This window comes from Solanum stenotomum, chromosome 2 (assembly GCF_019186545.1).
Source record: "Solanum stenotomum isolate F172 chromosome 2, ASM1918654v1, whole genome shotgun sequence".
Lineage (NCBI taxonomy): Eukaryota > Viridiplantae > Streptophyta > Magnoliopsida > Solanales > Solanaceae > Solanum > Solanum stenotomum.
Window position 1 is genome coordinate 59,160,432 of NC_064283.1, and position 25,449 is coordinate 59,185,880.

The 25,449-nt window shown below is 31.6% G+C and overlaps 5 protein-coding genes across 5 annotated transcripts; all 5 read right to left on the reverse strand.

Moving 5' to 3' along the window:
- Positions 1–1,584: 1,584 nt before the first annotated feature.
- On the reverse strand, positions 1,585–6,016 carry LOC125856926 (inositol monophosphatase 1). Its single transcript, XM_049536587.1, has 12 exons — positions 5,923–6,016; positions 5,760–5,815; positions 5,548–5,598; positions 4,517–4,597; positions 4,302–4,405; positions 4,116–4,200; positions 3,891–3,945; positions 3,768–3,811; positions 2,838–2,906; positions 2,669–2,769; positions 2,548–2,604; positions 1,585–1,977 (listed from the first exon to the last, which is right to left on the reverse strand). The coding sequence occupies exons 1-12, from the start codon at positions 5,933–5,935 to the stop codon at positions 1,881–1,883; spliced, it is 813 nt and encodes a 270-aa protein (XP_049392544.1). The 5' UTR covers positions 5,936–6,016; the 3' UTR covers positions 1,585–1,880.
- Positions 6,017–8,723: 2,707 nt separating this feature from the next.
- Positions 8,724–9,200, reverse strand: LOC125856949 (cysteine proteinase inhibitor 1-like). The gene has a single exon (XM_049536608.1). It carries the CDS (start codon positions 9,198–9,200, stop codon positions 8,796–8,798), a length of 405 nt encoding a protein of 134 aa, XP_049392565.1. The 3' UTR covers positions 8,724–8,795.
- Positions 9,201–10,400: 1,200 nt separating this feature from the next.
- Positions 10,401–10,772, reverse strand: LOC125856961 (cysteine proteinase inhibitor 1-like). The gene has a single exon (XM_049536621.1). It carries the CDS (start codon positions 10,770–10,772, stop codon positions 10,401–10,403), a length of 372 nt encoding a protein of 123 aa, XP_049392578.1.
- Positions 10,773–17,877: 7,105 nt separating this feature from the next.
- On the reverse strand, positions 17,878–18,423 carry LOC125856960 (cysteine proteinase inhibitor 1-like). Its single transcript, XM_049536620.1, has one exon. It carries the CDS (start codon positions 18,404–18,406, stop codon positions 18,035–18,037), a length of 372 nt encoding a protein of 123 aa, XP_049392577.1. The 5' UTR covers positions 18,407–18,423; the 3' UTR covers positions 17,878–18,034.
- Positions 18,424–22,142: 3,719 nt separating this feature from the next.
- On the reverse strand, positions 22,143–22,559 carry LOC125856152 (cysteine proteinase inhibitor 1-like). Its single transcript, XM_049535708.1, has one exon. It carries the CDS (start codon positions 22,557–22,559, stop codon positions 22,143–22,145), a length of 417 nt encoding a protein of 138 aa, XP_049391665.1.
- Positions 22,560–25,449: the final 2,890 nt, after the last annotated feature.

Below are 25,449 nucleotides of genomic sequence, written 5' to 3' on the forward strand. Positions count from 1 at the left end.
AGTCAGTCATATCCCAAATTATGGTTTGCCTATGTTAGACCCTTGTATTAAATTGTTCATGCTCCAGATGTTCAGCCATAGACATGAGATTGGATGTTAAGTCCCACAAATAGTGGGATGAGGAAAATTTAGACTCTTTATATGACCGTGGACAATATTGATCTCCTCATGAGCTAGTTTTTGAGATTGAATTAGAATGTTGAAATTTAGACTCTTTATATGACCACGGACAATACTCTCCTCATGAGCTAACTTAATGGGTTTGCAATTGTGATTTCCTATATTGTTTCTTTGGTCGAACCTCATTAAATCCTTATATTATTTCCTTAGTTCTTTAAAAATTCATTTTTTGCAAGTTTATGTGCTAATAAACCACTAGTATTCCCCAACAAACATAACTAATAAACTAGGATGACCATCAATGGACTGTGCTATTTGGGGAGAACTAGTGGCTGAGGTAGCACATAAAATTGCTTTGTTGAATTTCTAAAGTTGGCATTTGAGTTTTGACAAGACCTCACTTTCATGCCAACCCTCCTAGCTTTATTGTTATAATGCACAAGCTGAACTATTTTTTCTATTCTAATGGATTCCACTTCGCTTGCTTGCACGACTTCTTGTTTGCTACATGTCCATAAATAAGGATAATAAGGTATCCTCAAATGTCAGCATTGAACAAACCATTGGTTGTTGACCTGACCTGATCGACCCAATCATGATACCGAAGGATGGAACTTTTTCTCGATAACTCTGGGTCCCAACTCGAACTACTCCAATGCATAATATGTAAAACTCAATAATTCATGTCTTTTTGGGAAAACCGTACAGGCTTGACCAAAAGCAAACAATATCACACCTTGTTAAGAATATATTTGAGTCATTTAAGCCCAACAGAGATCATGGTTACAACCGTGGAAGGATTATGTTTATTCAGTAGATACAAGAATGTAGATATCCTATATATAACATCTTCCTGTTATAAAACGAGGGACTCGACCAGGAAAATTGTTATGAATCAACTCCAACCCGACAGGAACTTTGACGTCACAAAATCAGTTATTGGGCCAAAAAGGTTGATTTGGGATCCAGATCCAATTAGTGACTAATTTAAAAGGAAGAGAAGTTACAAAGAGGGTTATTTATGCGTATTGTGAAGAAACTGTCTCTTTCTCTCATCTTCTTTCTAGAGTATAAACTTCTCATCCCCATTCTTTTATGTATCTTAGTTACTTGTTACTTTCATTGTAATTCAAGTGTTTACGTGTTGTCGTTGTAATATGGCTATATTATTATATAATGTTTGAGTATTTGTGTTGAGCAATTGGGTTTGTTGCAAAAATATAGTCCAACTGCTTTTTACTGAGAAATGTCGAGGGCCAATGCCATTGGCCCAATGGTGCACGGTTCAAAACTCAGTGGATATTTATTGGGCCTGCCCGTTTACCCTTTTCCACTTAACACCGACATTTTGTCTATGGCAGAGTTCAAACCCGTGATGTGTGCCTAATTCACACATCTCACACCGTGCTCTTACCACTAAAGATCAAAACTAAAGTTCATAGGAAGCTAAGGCAAAAGATTGGCAAGATATGTTCTATTATTAATGTCAGCTTCTTGCAAACAAAACAAGAAGACATTTTTGTAGGTCACACATGAGCTTTACACACAGTTTCTTAGACCATATAGCAAGATTACAGTAGCTACTAAAAGAAAATCAGTAGCAATATCTCAGCTAGCGATAAATGGAACTTGTAATACAGGACAAGTAGTAAATTTTCTTGGCCTAATATGCTCACATCCACAAGATGGAGCTTTATCAGGTTCAATAATGAAAGAACTTAACTGGTTCTGAAGTGTCCGCTTTCCATCTCCCATGATACTCATTCAGATAGCTGCAAGGCCTCGATAAACGCTTCCTTGAGATGAGGGTTCGTGGCAGCTACACGTTGTGATGTGATGTCAAATTCCGAACCAGATCTGACGCAAAAGAAACACAACTACTCATCAATGACTATTCTTTTAGTGTGAAGTAAATACTTGAAACTATTTTCATAAAATAAATGCCGGATTTTTCTTATTGTTCCTTCACTTCAGGAGCGGAGCTACAGTTCTAGCTACGGATTCGGCAAAAGCTAATAGCTTTGGCAAAAAACCTTGTATAGTGTTAAGAAATTCACTTAACAACTCAAATTCCGGATCCACCTCTACTTCACTTAAACACTTATTAAATGATTGGTCTTACAATAAATTTTCAAGAGTTCAGTTAATTATTTGATTCAAGAAACCTTCATTTTTCGAGGCAAGAAGAGATATAGAATCCATAATAACGTATATTTTACCATATAACGACGTCTTAGGTAATCTGTAATCCTCTAATTTGGGATACTATCTCTAATTCAACTGATTAAAACTAAGCAACTGCCTAATCTACGTAGATTAATCACAATCAACACAATTTCAACTATTAAGCAATTGCCTATTTACGTTAATACTAGTTGAAACTTCATTTTGTCCCTTTTCATTATAAGAAAAGTATATGTTACTCACGGATCAAACAGGACGCCTCCAGCTTCCTTCACTATTACAGCACCACCAGCCACGTCCCTGTAAGTAGATACATTCAGTCAGCAACATATCGTAGGCAATCAGATCGGAAAAATTGTCTTACCAAGGGCCTCCGAATCTAATTAAATAGAAGAGTTCAAGCCTTCCACATGCCACCCAACAGAGATCAAGTGCACACGAACCACACATTCGGAGGGATCTAACCTGTAATATAACATTCAAGCTAATTTTATTGTGTCTAAAAACGTTGTTACTGAACTTTGGATGCCTACCTTGAAAAGCAGGTTATTGATTCTCCTCGTTGTAGCTTCTACAGTCAAGTTATCCCGCGTAGTTCCAACCTGCTCGAGTAAAATAAAATCTAAGTAGATTATAAGTATATCAAAGAGGTATACAGCCAACAGGACAGCAAATGTGAAGAATCAGCATATCGGTGCATGTATTTTCAGATTTGATCTACTATAGATTATCGTTATTAAATCTTATGTACATCACCAAATTATGATCCTATTTCTCTTTAAACCTATAACCATATGAATCTAGCCATGAGAAGAGACTTTTTAAGCAGATTATGGAGACCAAGCAATTTTCTTTCCCACAAAACGGTTCTGTTTCATAATTCCAAATCAAACGAAGCAGGATTAAAAGTTAAGTAGATTGGCAGGTTCGTTGTAATTCCAACTTTATAGAAGTCAGAACCAATGACCAAATTTGGTCAAAATGATTTGAAGCTTGTAAAGATATAGCACCTGAGCCTAACTCAACCCCACAAAGCTAGCTCAAGAGGGGAGGATTGCCTAAGTCCACTCCCCAACCGACATGGGATTGATCTAAAACACTCTAACACCTACCTGCATGCTCAGACCCAACTGGAGCATGGACCTGGGGCTCAAACAGGGACTCCAACAACTCTAACAAAGCTATTCTAAAATAACAACCAGAACACAAGTTACTGTTACCGGGAACTTTGAACAGTGCCTTCACTTAAACTGTAATTATATGCTACTTCCGAGTCTATGGAAACTAGCCAGAAGTTCACACACTTGTAGTTGGACAGTAGTCTTGAAAACGATTACTTAAAATTTCATCATGACAACAGAATAATCAAATTGCAGAAGTAGGTTGTGTTTCATTGCCATTCATGAACTAAATGATCCTTGCTGAGATCAAATTATAAAGCAACAATAGAGACGGTGAATTACCTCTGTGCCAAGGAGGGACTTCACAAGTTCGGACTGAGAAGATACTGTACATATCAAAGCATTAGTGATCGTGTAAAATATACAATGCAATAACAGGTACACCGCATTTGATATGTGACATACCTTTGATAGGCTTCCCATTAAGAAACGCACCTTTCCCGTCAATTCCAGTGAAAAGCTACATGTCAAAATCAACCTCTTTTACTACATTCAATCAGCCATTTGAAGCACCCCCGCCCACAAAGTAAAGAAACAAGAAAGAAATGCTAGCTGATTCAATCCACAGGAAAAAAAATTAATTACTACTTGCTGCTCATTATTACTGTTTGGGAGCACTACATATCTCACCTCGTCGATAATTGGGTCGTAGACAACGCCAACTGTTGGAATCTTCCCAATTGTGAGACCAATCGAGACACAGACAGACGGAAACCTACAACAATCACATAGTACCAACAAATGGCTCAAGAGGCTCAGCCAACAATAATACAATATAAAGTAGCTTGTCACAGAATAAATAACTTATGCTTTTACCCATGCACAAAATTAGTTGTGCCATCAACCGGATCAACTATCCAAGTCGGTTCATCAGTTAACTCAAAATCTCCAGTAGCAGCCGCTGTTTCTTCGCCTATGAACTAAAGTGAAGGTATATTACAGTAAAGAATGAGAAACAGAATAACTGGAACTTTCCAAATAGTACAGTTAACAGAGCTCTATAAGTTAAAACACTATCGGTGAAAGTTAACCTTGTGACTCGGAAAATGTTGCTTGAGATGATTGAATATGAGATCTTCACATGCCTTGTCGGTCTCCGTGACTAAATCCACCTACATTCAGTAAAAGGGTAAATCAAAGCCTAAAAACACAATCCTCCTACTATAATGTCTTGTTAACTTGACTTTTTAAGTTTTTCCTATATGATCGATAATATTGTCCGGGAAAACATGCTTTCTTGATGGTATCACTTACCAATGACTTGAATTTTCCGAAGTGTTGTCATCTAGAAAATATTTTCAACAAAAAGGGAACAATGACTTCTCTAAGTTATAACAACAGGACAAATGTAACATAGAAGTTATGAGTTCATCACTACTGTATATGTACAACAAATAAATTTTGAACTCAATACATCAAATAGACTAGTGGAATTTCGGACACGAACTCATAAAGTTCAAATCTTTGATATGCAAAAGTCATTTTCCTTCACAAATATCGCAATTCTAACTCTAAATCACTTGCTTCAACCAATACGCAAACATTGTTATCGCTTTTAGTACTCAAATATATCACAAACACTTTCATTATAGCCTATACTACCCAAAATACAAATCATCATATATAACAACAACATACCCCGTGTAATCCCACAAGTGGAGTCTGGAGAGCTTAGAGTATACACACATCTTACTCCTATCTCATAAAGATACCGAGTCCATGATTTATCATTGGCGTAACTACATTGATCCATGGGTGGTCACTTGAATACCATTCATCGAAAAATTATATTATGTATATAGATATAATATTATGTACATATAGATTAAAAAAAAATCTTTAAAGATATATACTAAAGATTTGAACACCCTTAACAAAATTCCTAGCTTCACCACTATTTCCAATAGAACCTCAGCTCAAGTAAAGCATCTCTAAGCACTTTAAAAAAGAGAATACATAAATGAAAACAGTAACAACAACAATACTACAATACTAGTTTGGTAATCACATGAAGCATAAATAATCAAAATTACAGAAATTAAAAATAAAAAAAATAAAATACCTGGCCTTTGTGCACCACATGCTTAGTCTCATGAAATCCTTTGCGGATTATCTGCAAAACACCACAAAAAATGAGAAAATCAAAATCAAGAAAACAGAGTAAAAATTAAAACTTTAAAAGTGTGATAAAGGAACAATAAAAAATTGAAACTTTTTTTTAGGAAAACAAAAACAAAAATCAATTGGGCATAGTTTAATTTAGATTAAATTAACCTCTCCAGCTCTTTTAGCTGCATCAACTGCAACAGCCAAGAATTCTTCTAGTGAACCTAAAATTCAAAAAAAAAAAAAAACAATTTAGATGGTGATACATAAACAATTCTAAAATTAATGTGTGAATGTGAGTTGTTTGAAGAATAGAGCAATGGGGACTCACCATTTTGAGCCATCTTCAATAGTAATATATTTTGTTGAGTGATGGATTGGAAAATAGACAAGTTGATTTAGGCAAATGTAACTTCTTCTCTTTTAAGGTTTTTGGGAAATTACAATGTCAGGTTTAGGTTTAATGTCAAGTAATTATTTTAATTTTAAGTATGTATATCTTAACGCCTTATAAAATAATCATCTAAACACTTTTAAAATTTATATGGCATACCAACATCAAATGTCTTGTGAAAACAGTCTTTATTCCTTCACAAAATAATGGTAAACCATGCGTACACTCTATTCTCTAAACTCCATTTATGGAATTTCACTAGATATGTTATTGTTGTGTTGTTGTCAGCATCAAATGTCTAAGGAAGACAATGAGAACAAATTGACATATTTAGTTATCAACTGAGACTAAGCTAAAGTGTCTAAATGTTCACTCTCAAAGTTTTAAATTTTTTACCTTCCAGTAAGGATCAAAGTTCAAAAACAATAACTTACATAATTACACTAAATATGTTATTATTATTGCATTAGCGTAGCATATGACAGAACAAAACTGCAATTATTCGTCGGCAAATTTGTCAATATGTCATTTTAATCCTAGGATTTAGAATATTTGGAGTATAAAGGACAGATAATTCAATTGGAAAAATATGAGAGGAATATTAGAAGGTGGAGGAATCTTTGGTTGTAAATTGTTATTAATAAAAGTTTTAAAATAGGAATTAGATGCCAAAGTTATCACTCTCTCATGAATTTTGTATAACTTCTTTCCTACGCAAAGTATTTTTTATATAACCACTTATATTCAATTCAATTTATACGCATCTCAATTTATTTGTCAAATTATCATTTTCATCCACAAGTATATGTTATCTACACAACAAAAAATAAGGTTCATAATCAATTACTATACATCAACATGGTATATAATGAGCTATCATAATTCATACATAAGTTATCAGTAAAAAATAAAAATTAACAACAGATAAATTATATCGTTAAACAGTGAAATCGATTTGTTTATCCTAATTAATAATGGATTGGCAATAAATTATATTAAAAAATTGTTAGCTACAAGTAATTTATCAACAAATTAATGATGGCGTTCTTAGCTAAATTTTTTTTTTTTTATAGTATAAGGTAACATATTATTTACATGTTTTACTTAATATCCGAGGTATTTACCATGTGGCATATATTTAAAAAATAAATAAAAAGTTGACCACAAAATAGGGATTTTAATTTACTTGGCTTTTTAAAATGGTGTCACGTTATTTATGCAAGGTTAGTTGCTAAAATGGAACTCTACTTGTGTTTTTAGAACCAGGTATAGCATTTTTGTCCCTTTTTTTCTTTCTATGATGTATAAATATAGTTTAGTTATTTTTCCATTAAAATAGTTAATTTTATAATTTTTTGTGCGATAAATTGATAATTGGATGATAAATTATCGTTCGATAGTTATATGCCCTCAACGTTAGAAAGGCATATCATAAAATTTCTTGGTATAACTTATGTCTTATATTAGAAAAATTAAGGACATATATAACAGAGTCAACACTACTAACAAACCATCCCTTCCACATTGACATTTTCCTCTGAAACTGTTTGGTGGTTATCTTCACAGATATTTTAATTAAATCGGCAAGAAAAGAAAAAATTATAGTGTTTTCACACGAAAAAATAGGAAGCTTCTCATTATTTGAGTAAAAATATGTTCCCACTATGCGTTTTTTTGATAAGCTAGTTCAATGAAAAACTCTTATTTTATTATATAAATTTTTCATTGATTTTGAAGTTGAAAAACTTATATTTCTAAGAGTGAAAAAAAAAACAAAATAAGAACACTCACCAATGAAAGATAACTTAGAATTTTGGCACATTAATTTGCAAATTTTAATTCAAGAAATTGAATTTAAAAAGTCTACTACAAGAAAAAAAATTTAATTCAAGAAGAAGATTTTCTTTAAAAATTAAAGTAGTGTTGCCATTAATAAAGGAATCCTAAAAGAGAATGAACACAACAATTCTCGTGATGCTATAATGTCCTTTTGCCCTCCTATTCACACACATGACAAGCCTATTTTGCACTTCATGACAAATTTATAAAAATTTTATTTAGCGTTTGAAATTTATTGTCTCGATTAATTTATATTTACGTTGTGTATGGATTTATTCAGAAGAGAACGATTTATACTAGAACTTTCTTTAATTTCAAAGTCTAAATTTATCATGACTCCTGATTTAAAAATAAAAGGGTTCACTCCATTATAACATATTCATACGAGACAACCACATAATTTCAAAATAGAAGAGAATTCGTTTCGAAAAAAAAGTCCAAGAAAATCATTTTTTTTGTAAACCTTATAGGATTAGTATGAAATTTATAAAACCCCTAAAAAAATCTTAAAAGACAAATAATTTGCTCATGAATTGAAATAAACTTGAATAAGACAATTTATTATTGGATCAAAATAAATTTAAATAATGTGCTTTTTAACTATGCTTCTTGAGAAATGACTCGATCAGACCCATTCCTCAAAGAAGTTTATATGGTCATATATATAAGGATTCCTATAACCATCTACTATTGATAGAAGATTAAGATGTAGTTAATTAATTAATTGATAAGTGTAAATCCACATACATATGCAAATTTCGAAAGGGAAATAGGAAAAAAGCCTAAAGAAATGATAACCTTATCAAGTGATCACAAAACATGCATTGTACATGTTCATTAAATGATTATTGCTTGCAAGACATACTCATACAAATTGAAGATTTATTTCATTAGCTTCTAACAATTACATATATTAGATTTCTTTGGAAGAGTAAATATTTCGTTCAGATATAACGTTATTATCAACTAAATTAAGTAAGCATACATTGTTGTTCTCCATTTTCTAGGCTACATTCTACAAAGGAAGTAAGGTTCCTAAATTTTTCCCATGGCTTGTCCCACACTTCTGCTAAGTAGTTATGTGGTGAGTCACCGTCTTTGGCAGAGATGACTAGTCGATAATTAATTCCGGCAACAACTTGGCTTTCTCCTTTTGTTATTTCTTGAAACTCCAATTTTGTCTTTGCCTCTTTGTTGTGCTCATCAACTGCAAATTTTCCTATCTTCACGACCTCAGGGTCAGTTAAGTTGGTTATGGGATTCCAACCACCTACGATAGCCTCTTTTCGACTGCCCTTTGCGTCGGAGACACGGAGGAGAACGGTGGCAACCACCACAAAGAGAGCCCCAAGGATGTGATTGAATTTGATGGCCATTTTTTCTATATGTAAAAAGAAAATGAATGGAAAATATTTATGTTATGACAATTAAAAGACTTCATTGGGTGGACTTATATATAGTAGAAAATCCACACTTGTCAAGGGACTTAAATTTCCGAATTTGCCCTTTTAACCCTAATACTCCAATTTTATAAAAATCTATGTTTTTTTAAGAAAATTATATCATCAACTTACCCATATATAATATTTGTATCTTTTTAGAAATAAAGAACTTGTTTCCCTCATATTCAACACATGAAAAGGCTACATTTTTCTAAACAATTATTTATTTATATTATCATCTGGTATTCAAATATATGCATTGTCCTCACTAATTCAGAGTCATGTTGTGTAAAACTTATACAAAAAAATAAAATAATTTGTATTAGAATTTTTTTGAAATTCTCAAGTCTCGAACTCGAAACATCTAATTAAAGGTACATATTCCTTTGTGACAAGTGACTAATATATTTATTATAGAATAGACTCCCTCTAAAAAGAAGTTCAAGAAATCAAAGTTTTATGAAACTTATAGGATTAGAATGACATTTATAAAATTCTTTAAAAAAAACTTTAGAAGACAAATAATTTATTATTGGATTGAAATAAACTTGAATAGCTTAATATAGAAATCCCGACGATAAATTATTATTAATAAGAAATTAAGATGTGTTGTTGCTTGATGAATTGATAGGTATATACATATATATACAAACATAAAAAATAAAAAAAATAAAAAATAAAAAAAAAGGCAACAAGTAAAATAAAGGGAAAATGCATAAGTACCCCAACCTATGCTCAAAATCTCTGAGACACACCTAATCTTTACTAAGGTCCTATTACCCCCCACCCCCCCTCCCCCCGAACTTATTTTCTAATTAATTTTCTACCCCTTTTCGGCCTACGGGTGAGTGCTTTACTAACCATTACCTTAGTAAAGGTTAAGTGTGTCACAGAGATTTTGGACATAGGCTGGGGGTATTTATGCATTTTCCCCAAAATAAATAAATAATGCTAACCTTATAAATTAATCATACACCATCAAATAAAATAAATCATCATGCAAAACATACCCATATTAATTGAAGATTCATTTCATTAAATTTCTTTAGAAGATAATACACTTCGTCCATTCAGATCTAACATTTTTAATTTATCAATGAAACTTAGGTAAAAAACTAAAAATACATTTTTGTTCTACGCTTCTGGTAATTGTTTAAAGGAAGTGAGACTCTTAGATTTATCAGGCTTATCCCACACCTCAGCCAAGTAGCTATGCGTCAAATCACCGTCCTTGGCCTCAATGACCAACCGATAATTTATTCCCTCAATAACTTGATTTTCTCCTTTTATTACTTTTTGAAACTCTAATGTTGTCTTGGCCACTTTGTTGTGTTCATCCACCGCAAATTTTCCTATCTCTGTCACCTCCTTCGTTATACTGGTTATGGGCTCCCAATCGCCCGCCAAAGCCTCTCTCCGGACGCTTCTTGCGTCGGAGATATGGAGGAGAATGGTGGAAGCCACCACAAAGAGAGTCACAAGGACGGGGTTGAATTTGATAGCCATTTATTTTCTTTGTAAGAATGGAAAATATAATTTGTGTGGTGAATGAAAAGACCTCATTGGGTGGTCTTATTTATAGCGGAGGATTTTCAAATTAATCATTTCACACTAATACTCCAAAATTTCAAAATATATGAAATATGACTATTTTTAGAAATTATATAATTAGTTTACCATAATTTCTTTTTTCTTCATTTTAATTTAGGACTGAAAATCTAGTCAACACTTGGGTAAGTTTTACCAAAAAAGATGCACTTAGGTAAGTAAAATCTTTGGGCTTTAAGCCCAATTCCCCAAAAAAACACTTAGGGCTTTAGGCCCAAGATCTTTTTCTGTCTGGCATGAGAAATGACACATAGATACAACTGATAGTTATAATTAGCAATAAATAGCCCAACAATAATTAGCATTTAATAGACAAATAAAAAATAAGCACAAAATGGCCCAAATTAATAAATGACATTTTAATAGTTTTTTTTTGTTTTCCTCGTATAACCAATCATCACTAAACAACAAAAATAACGGAAACATCAAAAATTATATATACAATACGTAACCACCTAAAAACGTAAATTATGTATTTTCATATATTTTTTTATTCGTTACTTGATAAAAAAAAAAATTCCAATTGTATACTTGATGATTGTATATAGGTAAAAGAATGGTGTATTCATTCACTTAGTATATTAGTATACAATTATAGCTATGTTATCCCTTCCAGTGTATACATATTAAAAAATCAGTGCATACATATTAAAAAATCAAACACTTCATGTATGCATTGCATTCATGTATACATATTTGTGTATTCATTCCCTCAAAATTTGTATACATTTCAGATTCTTTATTCAGTGTGTAAATGAGGATTGCACATTAAATTTAAAATGCTCTATAGCAAACACACAAGTTGAATCGGATAACGAGAAGAACTTACATGGCTAAAATTTAGAGTTGTGGATGGAGAATCCACAAAATTAGAATGAGAATCCTTTTTTTTATGAATAATCCTAGGGATAACTTTCTTAAACATGACAATTGATACCTACAATCAATTATTGTTATGTAAGTTTTTGCCTAAATTAGATATACCTTAAATTTCAAAAATTAAAACTCCCAAAAAATTGAACGACAATACAAGAGGGGGATCAAACATAGGCTAACAGTTAGAGAAATTGACGAGTAGACATCAACAAACCATAAAAAATTTAAAAGCAGAAGAGAAAAAATAGACACTATGAACAAATATTTTTATAGAACTCAAATATGTAAAACTAATAAACAAAAAGTAAATCATCTTTTATTCAAAGTAATGAAGAATAAGAAGAAAGAATTAATAAAAAAAAACACAATTCAAAAGAATCGTGTGTGTATGGAAAAGAAGATAAAAAATAGGAAGAAAAAAACCACTTCCCAATAAAAAAGGACACCATGCTGCCCACCTTCTAAAATTATTTAATTTAATTAAAAATGAACTTCCCAATATGTGGGCTACTAATTGCAAAATTTAATTTTCAAAAACTTTTTTTTGTCAAAAAAATAAAAGAAGGCTATATGCTGCTAATTAGTAAAATGGGATGTCATGTTGTGCCATTTTTTCGTCTGGCATGGGCAAGAGAGGCCCATGTTTTTGCACGGATTGTCCCTATTTTTGGGGGTAGTCTTTAATTTGTGTTTTAGTATTTATTTAATGAAAATTTGTAGATGAAAGTATCCTTAATTATGACTTAAATTTGCTAGGTGGATTAATTTCACAAGGAAGATTTTTGTTAGAGAATGTATGCCTTGAGTCATAAAGTTTTGTAATATTTGATTGGCATGCAAGACTTTTAGAGAACTTTTATTTAATGCATAACTTGTAGTAATAAATTTTAAGTTGTATGACATAATTTGTGCCACTAAGGGCATAACTTGTGCCTCAACTTAATTTCTTTTGCTTTTAGATATAACTTGTTCCTTTATAATTACTCCATATGTACGTGACTGAAGTTAAAAATTGAGCAACTTTCACATATAGCAAACAAAAAAATTATATTTGTATGTTATAACAAAGTTTGCATAATTGCGCTCCATAGCTAACATATATATGTATAATTCGCTATACATATACAATTGAAAGCTATGTCTATTTCGCTATACATATATACAAAAAGAAGTAATTGTATAATTCGTTGGGTCCTCTTTAGATTTGTATAATTTCGCTGGCAGACCATTTGTATAAATTGTTGTTAGCCTCTCTTTTGTATAAATCGTTGACAAAAATATTTGTATATAAAAAACCGCTCTCTCTTTCGCTTTATACAAACATAAATTATACATTATATTTGTAGAATCTGTGTTTGTATAAAACGAGAAAGAGAGCAAGGCAAAAGAAAACTGGGCAGGGGAATATTAGTATTGCATAATTATAAGTGTATAAGACGAATATATATGTATTTGCATGTGTATATACAATTTTTTTTCGCTTTATACAAACATAAATTATACATTATACAAACATAAATTTTACATTATATTGTATAATCTGTGTTTGTATAAAACGAGAAAGAGAGAAAGGTAAAAGAGAACTGGGTAGGGGAATATTTTTATTGTATAATTATAAGTGTATAGGACGAATATATATGTATTTGCATGTGTATATACAATTTTCTCTCGCTTTATACAAACAGAAATGCAATTTATACAATTCTGTTGTATAAAGCGAGAGAGGCGAGCATAGAGAGAGCGAGCGAGAATTTGGAGGGAGAGAGGGGACTGGCAATAGTTTGCTACGGGGCGCAATTAAATCAAACAGTAGCTACTCCATTTATTTTAGACTATAAGTTTGCCATTATGTACAATTATCCCTTAAAAATTTGCATCTGAGTTGAGACATTTTTATTTAAAGTTTCACTTACCAAAAGCCAAATATTAGGGAAATTTGTGTAAATTTTAGCTTGCATTTGGACAAGTGATATAAAGTCATGATTTCAAATCAATATTTGGACATGATCTCAAATTTCCGAATTCTCCTAAAAATATGATTTAGAAGTTTTGAGAAAAAAATTTGAGTGCTTCGAGCGCCAGAATACACACAAAATTGGAGAATTTCGGCGATTCTTAAAAAAATACTTTTAAATGAGAAATGAGCATTAAAAAAAAGTGTGAGTATACATGACGGTTCCCCAACTTACTACGGAGGTCCTCATAAAGCTTTTTGAGGAAAAAAAATTGGGTGCTCCGGGCGCTAGATCCATGGGATTAATACACACGAAAAATTGGGGAATTTAGGTGATTTTTAAAAAAGGGCATGTAAATGCGCAAATAGGCGTTGAAAAAGAGGTGTGAGAATACGTGAAGGTTCCCCAACTAATTACGGAGGTAATCGTAAAGTTTTTTGTGAAAAAAAATTTGGTGCTCCGGGCGCCAGATACATGGGCTAATATATACGAAAATTTGAAAAATTTGGCGATTCTTAAATAAAAGCTTGTAAATGTGGAAATGGGCGTTAAAAAATGGTGCAAGTATATGTGAAGATTCTCTAACTCATTACAGAGGTTCTCATAAAGTTTTTTTAGAAAAAAAATTGAGTGCTCCGGATGCCAGATCCTTGGGCTAAACATAGTCAATGGATTTTTGGTGATTCGGGATTTCGGCTTTTTTTTGCCGAAAAGACCTTAGCAATGGAGTTAGTTGGTCTCGAGGGGTAAACATGCGCATTTTCAAGTTCAAACAGCCCCAAAGAAGGTAAACCCATATTTTGCCGATTTTCATGTGCTATAGTCCATGGATTTTTGTGATTCGGGATTCCGGCTTGTTTTTTGCCAAAATTTTTCATGGACTTCCGCTAAGATCTTAGTAATGGATTCAGTTGGTCCCGAGGGGCAAACAAACGGATTTTCAAGTTCAAACGAGCCCCAAAGCAGGTAAACCCAGATTTTTCCAATTTTTATGTGTTGTCCATGGATTTTTGGTGATCCGGGATTCCGGCTTGTTTTTGGTCGAAATTTTTCATGGACGTCCGTTAAGACCTAAGTAATAGAGCCAATTGATCCCGAGGGGCAAATGGACACATTTTCAAGCTCAAACGAGCCATAAAGCAGGTAAATCCATATTTTGTCGATTTTAATGTGCTATAGTCCATGGATTTTTTGTGATCTGAGATTCCGGCTTATTTTTGGCCGAAATTTTTCACGGACGCCCACTAAGACCTTAGTAATGGAGCCAGTGGCATTTTCAAGTTCAAATGAGCCCAAAAGAAGGTAAACCCAGATTTTACCAATTTTCGTGTGCTATAATCCATGGATTTTTGGTGATTCGGGATTTCGGCTTCTTTTTGACCAAATTTTTTTATGAACGTCTGTTAAAACCTTAGTAATTGAGTGAGTTAGTCCCTAGGGTAAAACAAACATATTTTCAAGTTCANATCAGGTAAACCCAGATTTTTCCAATTTTCATGTGTTGTCCATGGATTTTTGGTGATCCAGGATTCCGGCTTGTTTTTGGTCGAAATTTTTCATGGACGTCTGTTAAGACCTAAGTAATGGAGCCAATTGGTCCCGAGGGGCAAATGGACGCATTTTCAAGCTCAAACGAGCCACAAAGCAGGTAAACCCATATTTTGTCGATTTTAATGTGCTATAGTCCATGGATTTTTTATGATCTGGGATTCCAGCTTGTTTTTGGCCGAAATTTTTCACGGACGCCCACTAAGACCTTAGTAATGGAGCCAGTGGCATTTTCAAGTTCAAATAAGCCCAAAAGAAGGTAAATCCAGATTTTACCAATTTTCGTGTGCTATAATCCATGGATTTTTGCTGATTCGGGATTCCGGCTTCTTTTTGACCAAATTCTTTTATGAACGTCTGTTAAAACCTTAGTAATGGAGTCAGTTGGTCCCTAGGGTAAAACAGACGTATTTTCAAGTTCAAACGAGCCCTAAAGCAGGTAAACCCATATTTTGTTGATTTTTATGTGCTATAAGATTTTTTGTGATCCGGGATTTTGACTTGTTTTTTGCTGAAATTTTTCATGGGCGTCCGCTAAGACCTTAGTAATGGAACAAATTGGTCCCGAGGGGCATACAAACGCATTTTCAAGTTCAAACGAGCCTCAAAGAAGGTAAACCCAGATTTCTCTAATTTTCGTGTGTTGTAATCCATGGATTTTTGGGATCCGAGATTCTTACTTGTTTTTGGCTGAAAATTTTTATGGACGTCCGTTAAGACCTTAGTAATGGAGTAAGTTGGTCCTGAGGGGCAAACAGACACATTTTCAAGTTTAAACGAGTCCCAAAGCAGGTAAACCCAGATTTTGTCGATTTTCATGTGATATAGTCCATGCATTTTTTGTGATCCGAGATTTCGGCTTGTTTTTTGCTGAAATTTTTCATGGACGTCGGCTAAGACCTTAGTAATGGAGCTAGTTGGTCCCGAGGGGCAAATAGACGCATTTTCAAGTTCAAACGATCCCTAAAGTAGGTAAATCCAGAATTTGCCAATTTTCGTGTGCTATAGTCTATGAATTTTTGGTGATCCGGGATTCATGCTTCTTTTTGGCCGAAATTTTTCATGGACGTTCATTAAGACCTTAGTAATGGAGTCAGTTGGTCTCGAAGGGCAAACAAACGCATTTTCAAGTTCAAACAAGCCCCAAAGTAGGTAAACCCATATTTTATCTTTTTTCATGTGCTACAGTCCATGTATTTTTTGTGATGCGGGATTCCGGCTTGTTTTTGGCCGAAATGTTTCATGGACGTCAGCTAAGACCTTAGTAATGGAGCCAGTTGGTCTCAAGGGGAAAACTGGCGCATTTTCAAGTTCAAACGAGCCCCAAAGCAGGTAAACCCAGATTTCTCCGATTTCGTGTGCTATAGTCCATGGATTTTTGGTGATCTCGAATTCCGTCCATGGACGTTCATTAAGACCTTAATAATGGAGCTAGTTGGTACCGAGGGGTAAACGGGTGAATTTTCAAGTTCAAACGAAACCCAAATAGGTAAACCCAGATTTAGCCAATTTTCGTGTGCTGTAGCCTATGAATTTTTGGTGATCCGAGATTTCGACTTTTTTTGGCTGAAATTTTTCTTGGACGTCTGTTAAGACCTTAGTAATGGAGCAGTTGGTCCCGAAGGGCAAGCGTACACTTTTTAAAGTTCAAATGATCCCCAAAGCAGGTAAATCCAAATTTTGCTGATTTTCATGTGTTATAGTCTGCATTTTTTGTGATGCGGGATTCCAGCTTGTTTTTGGCCAAAAATTTTCATGGACGTACGCTAAGACCTTAGTAATGGAGTCAGTTGGTCTCGAAGGGCAAACATGCACATTATCAAGTTTAAACGAGCCCCAAAGCAGGTAAACCCAGATTTTATTAATTTTTGTGTGATATAGTCTATGTATAGTAGAAAACCCACACTTATCAAGGGACTTAAATTTCCGAATTTGCCCTTTAACCCTAATACTCCAATTTTATTAAAATCTATGTTTTTAAAGAAAATTATATCATCAACTAACCCATATATAATATTTTTATCTTTTTAGAAATAAAGAACTTGTTCCCTCATATTCAACACATGAAAAGTCTACACTTTGCACTTCCAAACAATTATTTATTCATTTAATCATCTGGTATTCAAATATTTGCATTGTCATGATTAATTCAAAGTCATATCATGTAAAATTTATATAAAAAAAATAGTATGTATTATTTTTTTTATTTTTTTTGTAATTCTCAAGTCTCAAACTCGAAACATCTAATTAAAAGTATATCATATTCCTTTGTGACAAGTGGCTAATATATTTAATATAGAATAGACTCCCTCTGAAAAGAAGTTCAAGAAATCAAGTTTTATTAAACTTATAGGATTAAAATGACATTTATAAAATTCTTTAAAAAAACTTTAGAAGACAAATAATTTATTATTGGATTGAAATAAACTTGAATAGGTTGATATAGAAATCCCGACAGTAAATTATTGTTAGTAAGAAATTAAGATGTGTTGTTGCTTGATGAATTGATAGGTACATACATATATGTATACAAACATCATAAAAAAAAAAAAGGCAACAAGCAAAAATAAATAAATAATGCTAACCTTATAAATTAATCATACACCATCAAATAAAATAAATCATCATGCAAAACATACCCATATTAATTGAAGATTCATTTCATTAAATTCTATAAATCACATTAAATTTCTTTAGAAGATAATACACTTCGTCCATTCAGATCTAACATTTTAATTTATCAATGAAACTTAGGTAAAAAACTAAAAATACATTTTTGTTCTACGCTTCTGGTAATTGTTTAAAGGTAGTGAGACTCTTAGATTTATCAGGCTTATCCCACACCTCAGCCAAGTAGTTATGCGTCGAATCACCGTCCTTGGCCTCGATGACCAACCGATAATTTATTCCCTCAATAACTTGATTTTCTCCTTTTATTACTTTTTGAAACTCTAATGTTGTCTTGGCCTTTTTGTTGTGTTCATCCACCGCAAATTTTCCTATCTCTGTCACCTCCTCCGTTATACTGGTTATGGGCTCCCAATCGCCCGCCAAAGCCTCTCTCCGGACGCTTCTTGCGTCGGAGATATGGAGGAGAATGGTGGAAGCCACCACAAAGAGAGTCACAAGGACAGGGTTGAATTTGATAGCCATTTATTTTCTTTGTAAGAACGGAAAATATAATGTGTGGTGAATGAAAAGACCTCATTGGGTGGTCTTATTTATAGTGGAGGATTTTCAAATTAATCATTTCACACTAATACTCCAAAATTTCAAAATCTATGAAATATGACTATTTTTAGAAATTATATAATTAGTTTACCATAATTTCTTTTTTCTTCATTTTAATTTAGGACTGAAAATCTAGTCAACACTTGGGTAAGTTTTACCAAAAAAGATGCACTTAGGTAAGTAAAATCTTTGGGCTTTAAGCCCAATTCCCCAAAAAAAACACTTAGGGCTTTAGGCCCAAGATCTTTTTCTGTCTGGCATGGGCAAGAGAGCCCATGTTTTGGCACAGATTGTCCCTATTTTTTTTTGGGGGGTTGGGGGGGAGTCGGGGGGGGGTGGGTGGGGGTGGGGGGAATCACCCCACATACACATTTAAGAGACTTTAAACCTACTTTTAAAAACTTCTTGCTTATAACAGTTTAATTACGGATTATAACATATCACTATTTATTTATAAATCAATTAAATTTTACTTTATTAAATAATTAATATTTTTGTGTTTTTATATTATTATTTGATTATTTAAATAAAGAATACACCATAATTATCTCTTACACAATTATAGGAATTTACATTGATTCCTGTTATGTTTTTACAGTTACACGCCGGATTTACACTGATTCATCTTCCTTTTTTACATTGTCATTATCTCTTACACCATTTTAGGGATAACAATAATATTAGATAATCAATTGTCATTATCTCTTACACCATTTTAGGAATTTTCTTTTCCAATTTTCACACGGCAACTCCCCACCCACACCCCACCTTCCTCTTTTACCCATACGCAAAAGAACATGTTTAGGATACTACCAATTATCCTACACTAAAACCAAGGAAACGAACTTTGAAATAGTTGTTTGCAGTTTAGACTTTTAATTATTACATATTTTGATTTTGGATGATGTACATTTCTTTAGCTACAGTTTTTGACAACAATACATAATATGCATTGTTTTATATTTTCTAATTTATTTTTCCCAGATTTATATCAATTGGATACCAATTTCATAAAAAAATTTATTTTAGTCTTTGTTTTAAAATTCTATACCAAGTGTATACAAATTGGATACAACATTAACTTGTTTTAGATTGTCTAATTTGGTTGAAAATCAATTACATTTTTTTTCCATTTTCCAATGGGATATCTGATGGATACCATTTGGATTCAACATTAACTTGTTTTAGGTTGTCTACTTTGGTTGAAATCTCAATTACACATTGGTTTTTCAATTTTTCCAATGGGATATCAGTTAAATACCAATTGTATACCAATTGGATACAATATTAACTTGTTTTAGGCTGACTAATTTAGTTGAAATCCCAATTACCTGTTGGTTTTTCAAAAAAATTTCAATGGGAGATCAGTTGGATACCAAATGTATACCAATTGGATGCAGAATTAACTTATTTTAGGCTGACTAATTCAGTTGAAATCTCGATTACATGTTGTTTTTTTCAATTTTTTCAATGGGATATCAGTTTGATATCAAATGTATACCAATTGGGTACAAAATTAACTAGTTTTAGGCTGATTAATTTAGTTGAAATCTCAATGACATGTTTTTTCAATTTTTTCAATGGAATATCAATTTGATACCATTTGTATACCAATTGGGTACAAAATTAACAAGTTTTAGGCTGATTAATTTAGTTGAAATATCAATTACGTGTTTTTTTTTAATTTAAATTCCAATGGGATATTAGTTAGATACCAAATGTATACAAATTGGATACAACACTAATTAGTTTTAGGTTGGCTATTTCGGTTGAAATCTCAATTACATGTTGCTTTTTCAATTTTACCACTGGGACATTAGTTTGATGCCAACTATATACCAATTTTATACTAAGATTTGACCTAATTTTTCCAGTCGATATTAATTGCATACCAACATTACCTAGTTTTTTACTATAGATTTAAAAAAAACACTGAATACACAAATGATTAATTAGTACACATAATAAATATTCGGAATATATAAGTCATAAACTTAAAAGACAAAATAAATCAAAACATGAGTTTGTCACAATAAAATAACCAAATCAAAATAAAAATAAATCATGTCTTTAGTTCAGCAGGTGTGTCCATTCCGACGACATGTATAGCATGTAACCTTAGACCTCTTGAATTTCAAATCAACAAACTCTTTCCAGCGTTAATTTATGTTCCGACACTTTTTGAATTGCATATTTTAAACAATCAACATATTTGCCTGTACACCGTGTCAGTCGTACATAATACAAAAGAAAAAAACACATGTGTTATATTTGTATACAAACTTAATACAATTCTCATTCACACATTTCATACATATTTTTACTCATTATTCATACCAATATCATGTCAATAGAATACCAAAATAATTCTAAACTTATAAATATTTATTGTAATTTCTTAAATAAACAGTATACCAAATTCATTACATAAGAATGCCAAAAAAATATCCATTCAAATCAAAAATCATACCATATACCATTATAGAATGAAATATAAACATTTGATACATTTTTGGGCACACTTTAAATACATATATCATCCGGACATTATTACTATTTAATCATATACATCATAATTTTTTTCATAGCAGCATAATGCCAATATAATATAAACATAATCCTAATTTTGACAATTAATTGTCATTTATTAAGTAATGACTTATATGCAATTTATTCAAATATAATTTTAAAATCATGCAAAAAATGGTATAAACAGTATATCAATAACAAATAAATTTTATGTAATTTCTTTTACCAGAAATCTTAAATTAAAAAAAAATTCATACCAAAATCTATTCCAGCTTCAAACTTATATTATGTAATCTAAAAAAAAATGTTCATACCAAAAAAGTCATAATCAAATTCTATTATACACAAACAAAAACTGAAAATTTACTTTCCAGCATCATGGTTCTTCATTTTTATTTTTTACGTTTGAGTAGTATAACAATACAAATAAAAAATCGCAAAGAACACTAACCTGAAGGACCCATCTACCATCATGCTTTATTAATATTGATACGAAGCTATCCATTACAACAGCATGAAGATTATTGAATAAAAACGAATTGAAACTAGTTGTGAGTGACGACAAATTTCAGAAAAAAATGAGAGGAGAGAGAAACGTTTGAATGAAAGAAGAAAATCTATTTTTGGACTAAACTTAACTGATTGAAGATAAAAATGGAAAACAAATATTCCGTTTTTTTAATTGAATCTCCTAAATTTATGGCACATATTAATGATCATTAATCAATTCAAATTAATTACTATTAATTTATCCATTTTTTACCGTCTATTTTTTTCAAACAAATTATTTTTTGCTGTAATTTTAAAACATTTTTTATTTTACTAAAATGTTAGAACTTGCAAATTTTTATTGTTACAACTTGAAAGAATTATTATAATGTCATCACTTGAAATTATTAGTCATATATATGTCAATTATAAATTTTTCACAAAGGAAAAATGCTACAAGCCCCAAAAAAATTAGAAAATAATAAACCTTATGAAGTGATCATATAACATTAAATAAAATAAATCATGCAAAGAATACTCATATCAATTGAAGATTTGTTTCATTGATGTCATTAACTTTTATAAATTACACTAGATTTATTTTAAAGATTAGATACTCCGATTAAATCTAGTATCTTTATCAACTCCGACATGTGTATATATCTTTATCAAATTTAGTACATTCTTTGAAGGAAGTGAGGTTCCTAGATTTCCCCCGCTCCTTGTCTGACACCATGACCTGATAGTAATGTGGTGAATCACGATCAAGGGCGGAGATCAACAGTTTAAAATTAATAGTTGCCTCAGTAGATTTTATTTGACTTTGTCCAGCTATTACTTTTAGAAATACTAATTCTGTTTTAGCCTCTTTATTAATCTCATGGATCGCAAATCTTCCTACTTCCACTATTTTAGGATCTTGTAAATTGGGTATGTCAACCCAATCGTCTCCGTTAATTACTATTTTCCGACCGCCTTGTACCTCGGAGACATGGAGGAGCACGGTGGCAACCACCACTAAGAGAGTCCCAAGGATGGAATTGAATTTGATTGCCATTTTTTTCTTTGTTAGAATGGAAAATATAAGTTGTGTTGTGATAATGAAAAGACCTCATTGGATGGGTAAATTTATAGTGGAGAACTCACACTTGTTTGTGTATATTTTAAAAGAAATAAAAACAAATAATTTAATTGCTTTTTGTTTAAGAAGAAAACAAGTTTATCTCGAGGTCTCTATAGTCAAAGTGGTATAAAGACACATTGATTTGTGAATTATCTGTTGATTTGTTTATTATTATATATGATAAATGTTTAACAATCAACTGCCATATAGTTAATACAATTTGCCAGATTTTTTATTTTTATTTATAGTTTTGACCAAGTAGTCCTATATTTAATTACTACGTCATATTCCGTCATAATCGTATACTATTTCTTCTTTTTCTTTTTCTATATTTTAAATATTCATTAATGAAAGATTTTTTATGCTAAATTTCTGACTTTCTACCAGAACGAATCGATCCCAAGAATACCCTTAAATTTAAAAAATTAAGTTTTTATCGAGAAAATTAGACTTGATACACCTAAGTTTTCATTTGTAGCAGTATGTTGTATAACTCATATAATTTATGTAGACTTGAGTCTTTCATACACGCCTTATTGTCAAATTACGTTGGATTGAAATAAACACGAATAAGATAATTTGTTATTGCATTAAAATGAACTTAAATAGGGTGAATGGGACATAGAGGTTCCTACAACACTTTCTTATAATGCAACTTATGATATATGTAGAGCAACTTTCACATATAGCAAATACAAAAATCATATTTGTATGTTATAACTATAGTTTGCATAATTGCGTTCCATAGCAAACATAAATTGTATATTTCGTTATACATATACAAAAGAAAGTAGTTGTATATAATTTGTTTCTGTTTCGGTATACATATACAAAATATCAATTGTATAATTTGTATGTGTATAAAGGGAGAAAGAGAGAAATGCAAAAGAGAACTGGACAGAGGAATATTTGTATTGTATAATTATAAGTGTATAGGACGAAGATATATGTATTTGCATGTGTATATACAATTTTATCTCGTTTTATACAAACAGAAACACAATGTATACATTTCTCTTTGTATAAGCGAGAGAGGCGAGGGAGAGACTGGTGAGCGAGATCTGGGAGAGTGGCAAGCGAGCGAGATCTGGGAGAGGGGAGAGAGGGGAACAAAAATATATGTATATATACAATTTTCTCTCGCTTTATACAAACACAAATGCATTTTATACATTTGCGTTTGTATAAAAAGCGAGAGAGGTGAGGGAGAGAACAAGAGTGGTGAGCGAGATTTACCAGGAGAGAGGCGAAATAACAACAGTTTGCTATGAGGTACAATTAAATCAAATTATATTTATAGCATTTAATTTGAATTAATAGTTTGCTATTATATACAATTTCCCCATATATATATATGTGTGTGTTGCGACATTATTAGGGGCAAATTTAGTAAATAACTTCTGAATTCATTTGAACTCCATAGTTTTGGCTCAACCCATATATGTACTATGTATAAATAAATAGAAAAATTGATTGATTGTTTTACCCTTCATTAAAAGATTATGTAATAGATAAAAATTGTCATATATTATTTTTCTCAAATAATTATTAAATAATATTTAAAACTTTGAAATTAATTAAAGTTATAACTATTAAATATTTACTGATTTATAAAAGGTAAAATTCCTAATATTTAGTACTTTAAAACTGATTGAAATTACTTTTAAATCTTTCTTTATTTGAACTATATTAAAAGTTTTAAAATTTAATCTTCCTTTTTATTTGGAAAACGCAAGAATTTTAAATGGTATCTCCTGATAAATGTATAATACATATTTATGTTCTTTAACTTGGCTTTAGCTGATATTTATGCCCTTCAATTTTGGATGTGCACAAATAGACATTTAATTTTATATAAAATTGATCATGTAGGCACACGAGTCCTACGTGACATAATATATGCAAGACATCACGTAGAACATAAAATTATCATATAAAACGCCAAATAAAATATTATTTATCTACCTGATCTTTTCAATATTGGTCGCATAAGCTAAATGGTTGAACGGTAAGTAGTAAAAACGTATAGAGTAGTTTACTCGATTGTTGGCCAATGAAAAACATCAGATAAATATGCATAAACAAAAAAAGTTAAAAATAAAGGGAGACCATAAGCCTTGAGTTTAAATCTTAGATATGGAGAGAGCTTAAGTAGTTAGGGAATGTGTTCCTCCTTTAATAGACATTATGCGACGTGAACCTAAATAGTTGGATCAATAAATAATAAAAAAAAATATAAAAACAATTTAACTGGTTGTTGACCAGCAAAAAGCATAGAAAAAAAATGCTTGAACGAAAAAAGAGTTAAATTATATAAAGGGTGATTGATCATAGGCCTCGAGTTTAAATCTTGATAATAAAGAAACTCTTGTTAATTAGGAAGCTCTTCCTTTTCTTAACAAACCTTACATTGAGTGTGATTCTAAATTAGTCGAATCAATGAATACCAAAAAATTAAAATGAGCAAATGGTTGACCAAATATATTAACACATTCTCATCAAGCTAGATAACAATATTCTCAAGTTGGCTAGAAATAAAAAAAAAGCACTCATAATCTGAGTTGTGCGGACTCTTCAATTTTGATGCTCCACTCGTGTCAAATTCTTTTAAAATACACTATTTTTAGAGAACTCGACAAGTACTCGTTGACATTTTTGAAGAATCTGAGCAGCATAACTCATAACCAAACTTTATTATACAATACAATAACTAGTACTACTTCATACTAGAGCTCCGTATTAAAGTTTAGCTAAAGAACCAATCTTGTATACAGTTCAGAAAAGTCATTTACACATTAGCTAATACCACAATCTTGTATATAGC